The 16,188-nt window shown below is 36.3% G+C and overlaps 5 protein-coding genes across 6 annotated transcripts; 1 reads left to right on the top strand and 4 right to left on the bottom strand.

The window, feature by feature from the left end:
- Nucleotides 1–821: 821 nt before the first annotated feature.
- LOC108774130 (Pyruvate dehydrogenase E1 beta subunit) lies at nucleotides 822–2,196 on the bottom strand. The gene is made up of 2 exons (XM_018540153.1): nucleotides 2,063–2,196; nucleotides 822–1,513 (listed from the first exon to the last, which is right to left on the bottom strand). Exons 1-2 carry the CDS (start codon nucleotides 2,115–2,117, stop codon nucleotides 858–860), a joined length of 711 nt encoding a protein of 236 aa, XP_018395655.1. The 5' UTR covers nucleotides 2,118–2,196; the 3' UTR covers nucleotides 822–857.
- A 437-nt stretch (nucleotides 2,197–2,633) lies between these two features.
- Prosbeta3 (proteasome subunit beta type-3) lies at nucleotides 2,634–4,661 on the bottom strand. The gene is made up of 3 exons (XM_018540136.1): nucleotides 4,590–4,661; nucleotides 2,841–3,406; nucleotides 2,634–2,748 (listed from the first exon to the last, which is right to left on the bottom strand). The coding sequence occupies exons 1-3, from the start codon at nucleotides 4,590–4,592 to the stop codon at nucleotides 2,700–2,702; spliced, it is 618 nt and encodes a 205-aa protein (XP_018395638.1). The 5' UTR covers nucleotides 4,593–4,661; the 3' UTR covers nucleotides 2,634–2,699.
- Nucleotides 4,662–5,532: 871 nt separating this feature from the next.
- Cul2 (cullin 2) lies at nucleotides 5,533–10,003 on the top strand. Of its 2 annotated transcripts, none has more exons than XM_018540134.1 (8): nucleotides 5,533–6,011; nucleotides 6,809–7,016; nucleotides 7,093–7,594; nucleotides 7,686–7,865; nucleotides 7,980–8,198; nucleotides 8,281–8,451; nucleotides 8,548–9,483; nucleotides 9,566–10,003. In XM_018540134.1, exons 2-8 carry the CDS (start codon nucleotides 6,898–6,900, stop codon nucleotides 9,695–9,697), a joined length of 2,259 nt encoding a protein of 752 aa, XP_018395636.1. In that variant the 5' UTR covers nucleotides 5,533–6,011; nucleotides 6,809–6,897; the 3' UTR covers nucleotides 9,698–10,003. The 2 variants fall into 2 exon arrangements, with proteins under 2 accessions (XP_018395636.1, XP_018395637.1); XM_018540135.1 differs by lacking the exon at nucleotides 5,533–6,011 and adding an exon at nucleotides 6,490–6,542.
- Nucleotides 10,004–10,513: 510 nt separating this feature from the next.
- LOC108774129 (homeobox protein ARX) lies at nucleotides 10,514–11,824 on the bottom strand. Its single transcript, XM_018540152.1, has 3 exons — nucleotides 11,494–11,824; nucleotides 10,926–11,128; nucleotides 10,514–10,834 (listed from the first exon to the last, which is right to left on the bottom strand). The coding sequence occupies exons 1-3, from the start codon at nucleotides 11,711–11,713 to the stop codon at nucleotides 10,514–10,516; spliced, it is 744 nt and encodes a 247-aa protein (XP_018395654.1). The 5' UTR covers nucleotides 11,714–11,824.
- A 538-nt stretch (nucleotides 11,825–12,362) lies between these two features.
- On the bottom strand, nucleotides 12,363–14,224 carry PrBP (Prenyl-binding protein). The gene is made up of 4 exons (XM_018540150.1): nucleotides 13,846–14,224; nucleotides 13,251–13,313; nucleotides 12,922–13,179; nucleotides 12,363–12,843 (listed from the first exon to the last, which is right to left on the bottom strand). The coding sequence occupies exons 1-4, from the start codon at nucleotides 13,884–13,886 to the stop codon at nucleotides 12,762–12,764; spliced, it is 444 nt and encodes a 147-aa protein (XP_018395652.1). The 5' UTR covers nucleotides 13,887–14,224; the 3' UTR covers nucleotides 12,363–12,761.
- Between the last annotated feature and the right edge of the window lie 1,964 nt (nucleotides 14,225–16,188).

Here is a 16,188-nt window from a genome sequence, read left to right as displayed (position 1 = left end):
ATAATATATATATATATACACGTTATAATTTTAAAATATTAAAAAAGTTTTTAGAGACAAAATGTTATATTATTTACGTAGCATGTATTTGTTTACAAAGCATGAAAATGATTAATTATATGCAATTAGCAGGCATTAACATTTTCATAATCTCAAATCACATGCGAGAGATCATTTGAACAAAATAGCAAATATAAATTTTAATTTTAATCATCTCAATTTTCCTCTTGAAGATGTAAAACAGAAAAGATCAATTATATGTTTTGACAACTTAATTAAAAGAGTTCTTTGTTTATTAATTAAGAGTATGCATAAATAAAAAATGGTGCTATTTATGAAATCGTAGTATTAAACTGTACTGTAATGTGTGTTATGTGTAATGACTAATGATAGTGTCAATGGGAGTTGTAAGCATAAGATAAATACGAAAATTGTAGAGAGTATCCTGTAAGGAACTATTTCATAAATTCATGAAGATATCTTGCATGTCAATACACAACTAATATTGTAGAACCAAATAAAAAATGTTCAAATATATATTTATTAAAAAGCGCAGTAGATTAAGTATCACTCGTTATTATAATGTACAAACATCTAAAATCATAATGAAGATAAAATTTCATCTGTATAAATATGCCTTAATGCAATTGTTATATATGAAAGCTTTGATGAATGAATGAATGACTGTATATGTAACTTATTTTTTTATAAGAAAGTAAATCTATTGTGCGTTTAATCTTGTTTTTCTTGATTATCCCCTTTTTTTCAGGCTCAATTTTATTTTTGAAAATAAATTACAAAAAGAACCATAATTACCATCTAATAAAACTTTATTGTCATAACTTATACATAAGTTATTATAAGGTTAAACGAGGTTTATTACGTTTAGCCTCCTTTTTTGCTATTTTCTCGTCTATAAACTGTTTAATCATCTCAGGAGGTAAAATCTCGCCTCTGTAAGTTCTTTGTAAAAATTTCTTATTTAAGAGACTTAATCTCTCGTTGACATACTCCTTGGCGTCAAACGCTTCTGCTTCCTTAATTTTCGCAACTAGTTCAGCTTGAAATAATTTCTCCTTCTTCTGTCTTCTCTTTAGTCTTATCTTTTCCATTATAAATTTCATCTTCTTGCGGAACTTCTTTCGTTTGTGTTTCTTCATCTTCTTATGTCTGATTCTTATCATATTCACTGCCTGTTTCTCTATGACTTTTTCATTTGTAGGTAAATCTAGAGATTTTTCTATCATAGGTGAATCATATTGAATGGGTAAACGGTTTGTAGGCTCTTGCAAGGGAAGAATCAAAGTGGTAGAAGGAATTTCAATAATATTTCTTATGAATTCTCCTCTTGTAGGCATTCTAAAATCTATATTAAGTGTTCGTGGTATAAATTTTATGTGTATCGACCCTGTACCGCACTGCATGCAATTATTAGACATTAAACGGGAAACTGTATTTGTATCGCAGTTGGATTGTTGTGTCGAATACCTTGCAGCAGCAATAGCAGCAGTATCTGAAATAGATATGAATAAAGAAATTTAATGTATTATATTATTACATGCATATAAATACTTATAATATACAATAATTAAACAGTATGTTTTATTATAACAATAATCTAATATATATATATAATATATATATATATAAATACATATATTTTAGTTTACTTAACTCATTCGTGGTAATAACTTAAAAATCATGTTTTTATGTTGAGGCATTTTTGAGTTATTACCACGAATGTAAACATTACACCATCAATCATCAAAAATAACTTAATATAAAAAAAAATCGTCATAAAAAGTTTTAGAAAAGTTGGTAAACGAAAAAATGACATTTGACCATGTTATGTTCCTTTTGTCGATATTATTTGATTAGTCAATAATTTTCTGTCAAATTGAACAATTTGTTTCTTTTTGGAAACTTAATTTTTCGAGTTGCACTTTTGAAGTAAGGAAACAATATTTAATTTTTGCTTATTTTTATAAAGTAGATAGCAATGTTAGGTTATAATTGTTTCATACACTTAATTATAAATCGCAATTATATTGAAGGTACATACTTATCCTGCCCACCGTAATTTTGCGAAATGTAGCGCATAATGTATTAATCGACATTGTAGTAATAAAATTTTTGCCAATAATATGTTTTCTCGCAATTACACAGCACCTGATACGATTTCCAACCTGCTTACAGCCTTCGATGGTAGCGCCATCGGTCGACGGCTTGATGCAACCGGTAGCACACAAAAAAGCACAAAAGCTTGTGTACGTGTGACTTTGCTAGCAGAACGTGCCGACTATCGGCATATATTTTTTGCAAAACAGTGTTATAAAAATGCTTGTCTTTTTTAGCTTTTGGCATAAATAGGCGATTTGCGGTAACTTTTTTGTAAATATCTCAATTTCTGCAAGGTATACGTAAAAAATACCTTAGATAAAAATTAAAGCTTAGAAAATTTCCTACAAAATGGTGAATTGTTAATTTATACGCAATAAACATCGACCGACGTACAGACATTTGAAAACGGGACTTCTTTTTTTCCAATTTGTGTCTTTTATATAAGAAGAAATATCAAGACATTAAAATAATATTAAGGGTTTAATTAATTACAAGTTATTTATAAGTTTCTGTTTATATTTCTTAGACTTAATTATGAAACTTTGTCATATATATTGATATATAAAGGACAAATGCATTTAATCCATTCGCGTTTTTACAGTCCTTTTCGTGACCTTATCCTTTTCTCTGAAACCAAATACATATACATTTAATTCTCGCAACGTATATTAATAAAAGTTTCAATCGCACATTTGTGCTAATCCTATAATGATACTTACATGATATAAACAACAGCACCCCATCCAGATATCGCATCCCGGTCGAATGCATTGACTAAAGCTTGACTGACAGTCTCAAATAGCTCTTCAGGTCCTAAATTAGGCTCATAAAGCGACTCACACATGCCATAAAGTTGTTCCGTACATGTTCCACCCACCACAAAGTCCTCAGCCATATTTCTGGAGCCTATCAGATCCATGTTACAGATGAATGGCTCAAATGTGACCGGATCCAATCCGGCGACTATAGGTTCCACGAAATACGGCCCGAATCTCCTCTCATATAGGAGATTTGATATCATAGCAGTGAACGTTTTTGGATGAATTTTTCGATTCTCCTTTAGTTCATATAGATTCAGGCGGAAACGCAACCTCTCCATGACTGTCTGAGTGTCGGTAGCAAGACCGGGTAAGCTAACGTACAAGTGAGATCCCATCTCGTAGATCTTTTGAAAGTTACACGTTATCGTCTGTGCCTGTATACCAAATCTGCGATCGGCTGCTATGGCCACGCAGTTCTTACCCTTCATGGCTATCACAGCACCACCATTGTACGCAAGAATGCTCTACAAAAAAAAGTAAAAATATGTTGAAAAACAGCGCAAATACTTTTTAAATTCTTTAAAATGATATCTAAAGAATAAAGACTGAGCCAGTCATCACACTTGAAAAAGAATGGCTCAATTATTAATTTTTAAAAATCAGATTTCACTCTTCAGACAAGATTCATTTTAAAAGTTTTAGAGAGTACACAAGGGAAGCTCTTTGTATAACATAAAACTCCAAAATCCTAAAGATGTTCAGAAGACATTTCTATATCCTACAAACATTCTCAGTATACACTCTTAAGAGGCTGATTATATTTGTTGCTCGACAAATTCGAACCTGTTAAGTAACTACTATCTAAATTCTTGGAATTTTACTCTAAAGAATAAAAATTAAACCAGTCTTGAAAAGAAATAGCTCAATTTTTATTATTTAAAATTAATATTTCACTTGTCAGAGTAAGATTTTCACTTAAAACTTTTAAAAAATGGAATAGAAAGATAAGGAGCATCTTTCAGTAAGGACACAGTCAACTATGTAACACAGTGAATTATTTAATTCTTGTTCAACATAGGCAAATAATAAGAATGTAATAATGTATTGTGCTATACTGTGTCCAATTGTAAGTAATCCTATAAGAAATAAAGATTTATTGTTATTGTGTTTGACTGTGTTCTTGCTGGAAAACATCCAAGGATTATTAAGCAAAGAGATAGGATCTGAGCACAGGATTGCCATATAACACATTAAGACAGACTTAAGTTGTAGACGTAAGCAACGTACAAACTTTGGCATATATATCTTGAAAGCGTGCTACCATGTGCTATATAAGCAAAAGTAATCTAATCGTTTGTAAGCAAGTCAAAAATAATCTTGTCCTGAAAGTCTTAATGTGTTACAGCAATCTTGTGCTTAAACCTCCACAAGATAGACAAAAACTTCTGTATTTTCTGCAGTCAATTAACATGCCTGAAAAATTAATTATACAACGAATATTAATCCTGAAGTGTGCTGACTAGAATGGTATAGAAATTATAATTCGTCACAAAAATACATTGTCATTGATGTATTGACAGTAATTTAACCTTCAAATGTAGATAGTTGTAGATTCCTTTATGGACTCGTAGTCGCGATTACAAGAAATACTATTACAAAACAATACGACGAAATGCAAGGAATACTTTTTAACAGATAAACACTTACCATCTTTTCGTACAATTATCGAACACTTTACAATGCAAAACGTCACAACCACAGACAGTTGACCCAGACGCGTCGAAATGCGAGTCACGACCACGAGCTATGAAACGACATAGAGAGCGTGCAGTGTAGACGTATCGTGTAGAGATCCTCTACTATCGTGAGATTTGGGAGCGAGATTTCGAGCGACTGTTGAAATGCAAGAAAGTTCAATTTAATAAAAATAAGAAGAAGAAGCAACCATGCAAACGTAGCGAGTCTCATCTCATTAATCAATTGTGTGTAATCGTTCTATGAATAATTCATGCAAAATCGGAATAAGCAGAAATAAATAAAAAAAAAACTTAAAATTGTTATATTAACTTCAATTAATAGAAAATGATAAATTTAATGAGCTGCATTATGTTTTTAAGCCTATAATTGTTAATTAATAATAGACGTCAGAGATATACACACATATATGTATATTCTAAAAGCAAGAAAAACAGCTTTGCCTATTTCTCTTCTTTCTTTTTCCCCATCTATAAAAATTTAATACTACAGTTAATTAACAATTTAATTGTTTTAAATATCAACAGTATTGTTATAATAATAGATACAATTAAATTAAATAAGTGGATAAGATTAATTGGCTCTACTCTAGTACTATTATTAATTATTATAACGGTATATGTAGGTTAACTGTTTTAATACTTATAATTAAAATATATATAAATATGATCAATTATATAACCACTCTATTAATTTTGATAAGGATCAACTATGGGATCAATTGCGCGTTAGCTTGCATTCACTTTGACGTGTTAATCAATAAAATTATAAAAATTCTAATACTTGCTCATCTTTATAATTTTTACCTCATTTCAAGAAACACACAATCGTCTCTCTAACATCCTGATTTTATATCGTCTTCCCTTACTAATGCTGTCTTCGCGTTTATATTCTATGTAGACCTATATAGACCCGTAGCCACGTGATTTACATATCGCGCTGTCAATGGTACGACGTCAGACGTGTGCGGGACGCGCGGGTGTCACACATATGTGACTGGCGAATGAAAATCGTGCGTTGCGCGCTCTCGTACACGCACGGAAGAGAGCATGGCCGCTGATGGCCGCGCGATGTTATTGAGGATTCAACGCGCGAGCGGGCACGGGAGTACACGGGAGGGTGTACTGCGAGTCCAAGTATTCCGAGCGAAACTGTGACACCGCGGTTAGCGGAGGGAACGGACGACGATCAGCGGTGACACGAGCGTGCGAGGGCAAAGTCGTAAGCGGGAGGAAAAGGGAGCTGCAGCGCGGAGGCGACGGGAGCTACAGCTATACGGACGGAAAATGCGCTCGGCGTATCGCCGTGACTGCCATGCACCGTCCCGTCGCGACAGCGAGTGACTCGCGTCCCCGCCCCAAAAATAAACGGCCGGTACGTTTCGTCGGCCCGTCGGCCACAGGGAAGCGAAGGAGCCGCGCGCGCGAGCTCGTGTCTCGGTGCTCCGCGTTCCTCCCGCGCTCTGACTCTTTTTGGTTAGGCCGACCCGCGGCACGCGGTCCATCTGGAGCTGAGACCGAGCCAGTCAGCTGTGTGGTACTTGCTCCGGGCCCCCAATGGCGGGTACGCGCGTGTAGTCCCACGCGCGGACGGTTCCCCGATTCCGCTACGTTCCGAGCGAGGAGAAAAAAAACGACACGTCCCCTTTTGTTCGAATCGATATTTCGCAACGCGTGTGCACGGAGCACACGCTCCGTACACACCGCACGCCTCCGTCAGGCGACGGCGTGGCGGCCACGCACCATTAGATTTTCGATCGGTTTTCCCTTTGAAACGTGTGTGTGTGTTTATACGTATAACTCGCCCACAAGTCGGTTTAAAGTTTGAAGATTCTCGCGAAGAGTGTCACCTTGCCCGCGTAAAGTTACGAGTAGCGGGGAGATTTAGAATGGCCGTGAGATGCTTGTATGTGTGCGTATACGCGTGTGGTGTATTTTACTTTTACGTTATTTTTAAACTGACGATGTACAAAACAACACGAACAAAGACGTGTAAACTCAGTCTCTGTCTGTACTCCGAAAAATTATTCTTGGGATGTGTCCTCGAGTGGGATTGTTTTTGTTTGAACATCAAGTGATTCGTTGGTTCTTGTACAAGTCAAGCTTCTATTGTTTGAATGTGTGTCACAATTCCTGTATGTAAATAATATGAGTGACTTTGCTATTTTGCAGGTTTATTGTATACAGTGAGTGCACTTCTCTGTGGAATTAGCTTATTATTGTGATCAAGTTATCAAGTGGTTTGTGGATCAAAGGGAAGAATGTCACTAAAACCCAAGAGAGTGGATTTTAATAAAACATGGCATGTACTGCAAGAGACTATCAAAGGTGTGATAACATTGGCAAATATTCCACGTGCTATATGGAACGATAGATTTAGGTATGAAATTTAACAATTATTTTATAAGTCATCAATGTAGATGAATGTGTGCATTAAGTGTATATTATGATTACAGCGATGTTTATTCTTTATGTGTTGCTTATCCTGAGCCTCTGGCAGATCGTTTGTACGATGAAACCAAGAGGTTTTTGGTTAATCATGTAGACCATTTGCTAGTAAAGGTCAATTCGTATAATGACAAGTGGGAACTACTTCCAGCGTATTATCGCGCTTGGACTGAGTATTCACAAGGCATTGACTATTTACATAGCTTGTACTTATACCTCAATCAACAACACATAAAAAAACAGAAGCTCTCTGAGGCAGAACTCATCTATGGCACGAGTTTGCACAATAGAGAAGAAGAGTGCCAAGAGCAGATGGAGATTGGCGAACTGGGTTTGGATATTTGGAAGAAAAAGATGATAATACCACTTAAGAAAAAACTCGTTTCTCTTCTGCTTATGTGTATCGATGCCGATAGAGATTTGGAATTGCTTGCCCCGACCGATGTTATCTGTGGTGTTATAGAAAGTTTTGTTCGGGTAGAAGATCACAAGATGAAGGGAAAATTAAACGTAATTGATTACATACATTTTTGTTTTTATAAGCAAAAATAAAACGGTTTTTTATTTTTAAGTTCTTACTAAATTAAATTATATTTTTTAGTTGTATCAAGAAATTTTTGAGGAACCTTTTTTGGAGGCTAGTGGAGAATTTTACACAGCGGAAGCGTCATCGTTGTTGCAGCAATCAGACGTTACGCGTTATATAGAAAAAGTAACGTGGAGACTTGCTCAAGAGGAGGCACGCGCTTATAAGTTCCTTCACAAGAGTTCTATAGCAAAAGTGCGTTATCGTTTTTTATTAGTTTTTTAGAAATAATTATTTCTAAATTATTTTAGATATTATTTTAGAAATAACTGTAGAACGGATGTATACCACAACAATATTTTGTTGCAGGTCAGAGCATGCTGTGAAGATAAAATGGTAGCTGCACATGTAGATTTACTACATTCAGAAGCAGAAATGATGATAAAAAACGAGAGCAAACGAGATTTAGCTCTTCTTTATCCATTATTAAGGTCCTTGCCAGGAGGTTTAGATCCACTTGTGCAACATCTTACTCGTCACATTACACTACAAGGATTACAAGCAATCGGACCTTTGCAAGGAGAAAATGTGAATATAACATAATATTTGAAGTACTAAAATCTATAGATTTATGCAATTTTACAGAAAAAACACGAACTTGTAATTTCAGGTATACATGCAGTTTGTGGAGAATATGTTAAATGTACATACGAAATATTGCGAAATGATTAAAGAAGTGTTCAATTCAGATCAAAGTTTTGTAGGTGCTCTCGATAAAGCTTGCTCCGCCATCGTAAATTATAGGCCCGCTCCAAAACAGCCAGTTCGAGCACCAGAATTGGTAAATTATTTAAAAGCGATGATATTTTCAACTTAGGATACGACTTCCATTGATAAGTTATAGTATATAGTTATACAATGTATATTTGTCACTTAGCTCGCGAGGTATTGCGATATCCTACTGAAAAAGTCTCCCAGAGCTACCTCCGAAAGTGAAATCGAGGATAAACTGAAACGCTCTATAATCGTGTTCAAGTATGTGGATGATAAGGATGTGTTCCAAAAATTCTATTCCCGCATGTTGGCGAAGCGATTAATACATCAGCAGTCGCAATCAATGGATGCCGAGGAAATGATGATCGATGATCTGAAACGGGCATGTGGTTACGAGTTCACGAACAAGCTTCATCGTATGTTTACGGACATGTCCGTCTCAGCTGATCTCAACGCGAAGTTCATCGCGACCTTACGGGAAGGTGACGGAGAGAATCAATTGGGTACTGGTTTCACGGTTAAAGTATTGCAAGCTGGTGCTTGGCCGCTTGGTTTACCCCCTTCCCCCGGTCCGTTTCATGTTCCACAACAACTGGAAAAATCCGTCCAGGCTTTTGAGACGTTCTATCATATGCAATTTAGTGGTCGGAAGCTTACGTGGCTGCACCATCTGAGTCAAGGCGAACTCAAATTTAATTATTTGAAGAAATCATATTTGGTCACTGTGCAAACGTATCAAATGGCGTTGCTGTTGCTTTTCGAGCATTGTGATACGATACCATGCAAAGAAGCAGCTGTCTCGTTACGTTTATCGCATGACCAGTTAATGAAGCATGCTGCTAGCCTTGTGGATTGTAAGATCCTCAATAAGTCCAACGACGGCGAATTGGAGGAGGATACTATTCTCACGCTCAATTTTAGTTACTCCAATAAGAGAACCAAGTTTCGCGTGACAGGTGTGTTACAACGAGACGCGCCACAGGATGCGGAGGCTACACATCGCAGTGTGGATGAAGACAGAAAGATGTTCTTGCAGGCGGCTATAGTTCGTATCATGAAGAGTCGCAAGCTATTAAAACACAATCAACTCATACAGGAGGTGAGTTGGGAGTTTTGAGAGTGCAATACAAGCGTATAATAATTGCCTCGCAGTGGTGTTTAATGCAATTCTATTGTTTCAGGTGTTGAGTCAATCAAAAGTTACTTTTGCACCTTCTATCGGAATGATTAAAAAGTGCATTGAAACTCTGATAGATAAACAGTATATCGAACGTACGCCAAATAGCGCGGACGAATACTCATACATTGCGTAACCTTTTAACGTCTGTCACTAATTTATTTCACTCGAGATGCGTCCCAGTGTTCTGTTTGAACGTTAACAGAATCTCTGACCGACAAGGCTATATAATAAAAACTTTATTCGTTGTTCGACTAATTAGCTTCGACAATTATTGAAATTTTCGAAGATAATTAGTCAAAGAAAAAGAGAAAAATATTATTGAAAAAAGGAAATAAACTTTCAATGTTTGAAAGATTGGGAAAAGCATCTTAGACCGCTTATTCGCTCCTAGGATCAATTAATTAATAAATACCTTAATTAATTTACTGACTTGTAACATATGCACACTGAATAAAGTTGACGTTACTATTTTATATTGGAGTAATACGTTTTGCAAAGAGTAATTTTGTATATATACATAATATAAATATTTATTATTTTTCCTTTAATAGAATCTACTTTTTGTCTGAGAGAAACAGACTCTATTATATATACATCTTTCCTGTTATAAAATGTATGTACGACCATCTTTATGAATATGATCGCAACTTTTCTCATCGATGAATGACAGATCGTTAATATGTAATAAGGCCTCGAATGGTCATTCTTAAATAGTATATGTTTTCGTGCAATCATTAATATCAAAATTCTAATTTCGTCGTACAAATTTCATTCGTTGTTCGACAAGCAGTAGTCTCCTTATGATTTATACGCGAATAATATACAATCTCTGGTTAAAATTATATTGCAAGTTATTTTAGTTATTATGCTAATCACGTAACTCCTTAGAAAGTATGGAATGTTATCGAAATTACAAATAATATATTATATATGTATATTCTTAATATTATTAGGAACGTGGAGGTTTTAATTGTAACAATTCAGGATCGAGCAGCGGATTATTGTCAGCTTCTGTCTCCGTTGGCTTGTTCATGTTGTTCATAAGAGACGATGCGCTGTCTGTGTTGTTGTAAGGAGAGAAACCTGCCCATTCCATGCCGAGATATATAGGACTGCACGGTGATTCTAATAACAAGTGATCCGAGTGTTGCGATTGATGTTGCTGCACTTCTTGACAATCCGGTGGTAAGTGTGATGATGTCATATGAGTCGCAATTTTACATTGTTTCTCCTGCTTGCGCCATTTTGCTCTCCGATTTTGGAACCACACCTATTTGCGAGGAAATTAATAATGATACTAGTTCTTTTAACCAGATACTCCAAGTACATATAATTCTATTAAGGAAACACGCAGAAATTACTTGTACTCTAGCTTCTGTCAGTTGGATACGAACTGCGAGTTCCTCCCGAAAGAACACATCGGGATAATGAGTCTTCTGAAAAGCACGTTCCAATTCCTCCAACTGAAAATTGGAAAATGTGGTGCGGTACCTACGCTGCTTTCTTTTGCCAATAATGCAGGATGGTCTCTCTTCGCTTTCAGGGCCAGTCGAGAAATCATATGCTACAAGAAGATACAGTTTATCCGTCGTGACAATATTCTTCCGATAAAATCGTCCCGATATACTACGTTACGTAAGGACATCGGAGTATAAGTAACGTTCGTTAGTTTCAGCGCGGTATAAGAATCCACGACGCGATTTGCTCAGATTTTATGTCGCAATGTTCCGCAGACACATCGAAAATGCTTCATAACTGTTAAACTGATTACCGCTAACTTTATTTAAGAAAAAGGGTTGACTGCGGATCCACTTAATGCACTTAGCAATAACTTAATTGAGCGACACTCTACTCCAACTTGGGCAGCAGAGACAGAAGCGGTTAATTAAATCAGATCCAGGTTGTGAGGACACGACGTTGTGCACTTACTGAATTTTGCAGGGAAGCAGACGGAGGTGGATTGCGCGCCGCCAATTAGACCAGTTAGGGCGGTCGATTGCAGATCGTCATTCTGGTTGACATCGTCGGAGACACTCGTCGACGACGCTACGATCGCACCAGCTGATACCAATGGATCGCGCGGCGTGCCGACCAGAAATAGCTGCCGGCCGTTTTCGTTTCCGCTTTCGTCTTCTTCGTTCAGATCCATCCCGTGAGAACTCCTGGCTCTCCGAGGGAAGTCGCCAAGTCGAGTATAATTGAATTAATCGCGCGCGAAACAAAGCGCGCGATACGATATTGTAGTTCAATCAACAAGAAGTCCGTTTGCATTCAACTTAACTGCGTGGTGATTCCTCGGTGTTTCCTCGTCCTCTCTTCTTCAGAGATTTTTTTTCCTTTCCTTACACTTATACAACGCGTATAGGCAGAGTAGGGGACAGAGTATACTCAAAGTGAACTCCCTCAAGGGGTGTGGTGAAGCCTAAAAAATGTGTTGCTTGTACACCACTAATCAATAGCGTACGACTGTTATAGTACTACCGTATGATGAAGATAGTTGCATATCTCTCGTTGACTTTACGACAAATCAACTTTGTGTATTTATAATTGTGTTTTGCAATTTTGTAATTGCATTTTTAGGACAACTGGTCTTTCCCTTTGATAATTGGAGACCGAAAACGTAACAGCTTTACAGATACTGATAGTGAGAAGATATATAGCGCTATATTAAAATTATAATCTTTTTACAATTAATAATTTAAGGGATTTGTTAATAATAGAAATATTATAATTCAACAGTATTATAAAAATAGAATACACACAAAATGAATTTTTTAAAACTTTATTGCTCGCGGTGCGGTATGTTATAATATGTACAAAACTTATTGCATTTATTCACACTTAACAAATAACAAATAAATTACGTGCTTTAACAGTGCGTCATATTCTCACCTTCATCAAGTGAAAAACGTATTTTAGATGCATTAGGCCCCTTGTTTCAAAAATGCTACTGATAAAATTTGATAATTTTTCGGTTGCATTAATCTCTCTAAGAATGTAAATTTTTACAAAATTATCAGATTTATCAATATATCGTATTACTAATGTATACATAAGAAGTGTTTGATATTAAAGGACGAAAAACGTTCAGTTTGTAAGAAACTTTTCACACGTGCGTTGTTCTATTTTCGTATAAGGTTTCTGTTCACGTTGATTGGTCCCACGTTATGTATGATTAGGACCGTTTGGAAATCGCCTTAGACATAGAAGAGACGGACTCGACTGGTAGACACTAAGAGATCATCGTCGAAGAATTTTGTTTCTATCACGACGTTGCCGCTATTCGTAAAGGAAAACGTATACACACAATTAATCAATAGATAAGCGATGAAACACCAAGGATGTATCTCTACTTACTTTAGTATATTCGCTGGCATCATTTGACTCTCTGGTGCTGCCTGAATCAAACTTTGCCACGTGTTAGTACTGTTGGGAATAACGAATCCAAACTCAAAGAACCACTCTTCCAGACAACGCCCTTTAAATAGTACCTTCTGTTCCAGGCGAAACCTCTCCATTGGTTCTGCAGAGCTAAAGTTTATCTCCCTTGATACTGCACGACAACGTAAGATCTTTTTTGGTACACGTGCCTCATGTTCTACATCAGGTACAGACCTATAAGCAAAGAATCAAGGATTTAATCTATCGTCCTTCAATGATGTACCTAGAAAATCAGCCTTACTTACAAGTCTTCGTTACCCTGCCAGAGAATTTTTCCACTGTCGGCATCGCGTAGATTCATCCAATTACTGATGGAATCATAATTAAGGAGACATATCCATTTATATAATCTAATTCGTTAAACTAACATTCTGAAATATCTGTACTTTGCAGTTGTACTGTTATAATATTAATGTATAAAATAAACGTTTTAAGTAAAATAAAATATAATATTAAGTGAAAATCAACCGAGAGAGAGAAATGGTCAACATGATGAAGCGAAGGCTTCAATTCAATCAAGATAGATCTTGATGACTAATATTTTAAAAATTTCACAATTTTGAAATAAAATAAGCACACAAATAGTCCTAAGGCCGGAATCAGACTACGCATTGAAATTTGAGATTGAAGATTGAAATTTGATCAATAAAGGAATTTTAGCTCCTATTATTTTGATTAGTCATGATTCCGGCCTAAGAGAGAAAATAGAAAAAATGAAAAAGAACTCAGCCACAAAGAACAGACGTCGAAAGTTCGGATTCGACGTTATATTCTAACCTAAAAACTGTCAGGTGATTGCGGAGCAATCGCACTGCAATTAAACCTTAAATTAAAGGATACACCTGAAAACCTTTGAGAATATCCTCTCCGCGAGACGGCATCCTTAGGCACGATCACAGAAAAGACGGAATTGATGCGATTATACAAAACAGGAAACGACGCGCGAACTATTGATCCTCCATGTCTCCGTATCACTTTGAATTGTAAACACTGGCGAGCACTGAGACTCGTTGGCGCAGGCGCATCGGTATCATGGCCAGCAAAAATATAAAGGAAAAAAATTAGCAGGAATCGAAAGAAATTAAAGTTCGAGCGAGTTACAATTTATAATGCTTCCTGGTTTCGACTGGCAAACTTCAAAGAACTTGCGTGTTTTCCCTATGTTTTTCTTTATTGATATATTTAAACAAATTTAGATTTACTTTTAGTATAGGAAGAAAAATCGTTTTCACCTTTCATGAAATGACAATATGATGCATTAAACATATCGTTCGCAAGAATGCAATTATAATAAGCGTATAGTACCAGAGAGAAGCCTGAGAGCGGCCGGGATTTATATATATATATAGCTGTTACTTTATTTTGAAGCGCCTCTTATGTCCACAAAACGTGGACATATTGCCAATTTCTCTGTCCTCAAGAACCACACAGCATCAGAATCTGAAAATTACTGAAAATTTTGCGCGTCGTGTTTTATATATTTCAATAGAAAGCTAGCGGTGATCCGATCAGCGCTTGAATACGCGCTTGTGCAGAGCATCGCGCCACAACGCGCTCATTGGTTGGCTGCGAGTGGTGGGGGTTCGAGTCTGATCGGCGCATATAAGTATCGCGTAACTCGCACTTTCCCGCAGTTTCATGTTTTTGCAAGTCTGTGCAAGTCTGTGCAAGTCGGCCAGGGGACGGGTGCGGTGTATCACGTTGGAATAGTTCGCTCTCTTATTTCGCACTGCATCCTTCCTCTGGAACGAGTTACCACCATGGTGGAAGGATTTGGTTACCACTATCTCCGCAAATATTCTGGATGGAGTCTCTTCGGAAGCATCCTGATCCTCCACTATCTTCGGAAGAATCCTGATCTCCGCTATCTCCAGACGCGTCCTGATTTCCAGAAGTCCTGATCATCTTTGCAGAGAATAAAACAACGAGAACGACGCGGAATTATTTACCAACGAGGTAATTACTAATAATTATTATTAAATTATTAAAAGTTTGACATGCGACGCGAGAAGTATTTTAACAATAATCACCTTTAAACTCTCGAACATTTTTACTCGTTCACTCGAAAATTAATTGATAAATAAGTCGCGTCGCTTTTTGTTACGTGTGAAGTCACACGCGGAAAACGACGCCACTTCCCTATTTTTCGATCATTCGCGTTTCATTCGCGGAATGTGACGGGGATGACGCAAAGTGGCAGCGGTATACCGAGTCTCTAATTGCGTGATAAATATCGAAAAATTATTAAATACAAGTTTATGTTTTAATTACATTTGATTGCGCTGCCACTTTGCGTCATCCCCGTCACATTCGCGCGAATAAAACGCGAATGATCGAAAAATAGGGAAGTGGCGTCGTTTTCCGCGTGTGGCTTCACACGTAACAAAAAGCGACGCGACTTAAATATTATAATAATCTGTTTGCGTAAGAGCTCATTCACACGATACGGTCATGATACGTATAGTTTTATCCATATAAAATTATAGAGCACGGCAACAGAAATTCGATGAAATTACCGAACAGTTAAAAATCAAAATTTTCACATTTCGCGTTTCCGCTCATCCGCTGTAGAGAAAAGATACATGATCGCTGGTTAGATATATACTTTGGTATCGATCATGAAACTTTTTCTCTAGAATGGAAAGTGAAAAATGAAAACTTTTATCATTGAAAATAATGGAAAAATTTTTCAATACCCTGTTCATACATTTTCCATATTTCGAGCATCAATATCCGGATTCTGAGACAATCGAGTATATAATATGGTAATTGAAACTTAAATCTATACGTTTGTCGTTTATTGCAGAGAAGGACTTTAACATTTGCTTCAACTAACAAATGTCTACGCAAAGTAATGGAAGGAGAAGAGAGATAGAGGAGCTGGCTCGACAACTTTGTACATGAAAAGGAGAGGGAGACATAAGAAAAGAGCATAATCGGACGCCGATGGAACAACCTTGCAGTGAGTAGGCTTATTGCTAGCATGCATAAAAAAATTAGTCTTATCAGGTTATTTTATATCGATTACTAAAAATAATAATTAATGAAATAATAAAACTGACAAGTTTAATTTAAAATATTAAAAACGTAACAATGATTAAACTACAAAAATATTAAATATACAAGTGATTTAAAAATAAAACAATGCCTTAGAAATAATGATCATTCTATAATTATATCAAA

This window comes from Cyphomyrmex costatus, unplaced genomic scaffold (assembly GCF_001594065.2).
Source record: "Cyphomyrmex costatus isolate MS0001 unplaced genomic scaffold, Ccosl1.0 scaffold235, whole genome shotgun sequence".
Lineage (NCBI taxonomy): Eukaryota > Metazoa > Arthropoda > Insecta > Hymenoptera > Formicidae > Cyphomyrmex > Cyphomyrmex costatus.
Note: the sequence above shows the minus strand (reverse complement) of the source record. Positions and strands in the feature narration are given on the sequence as shown.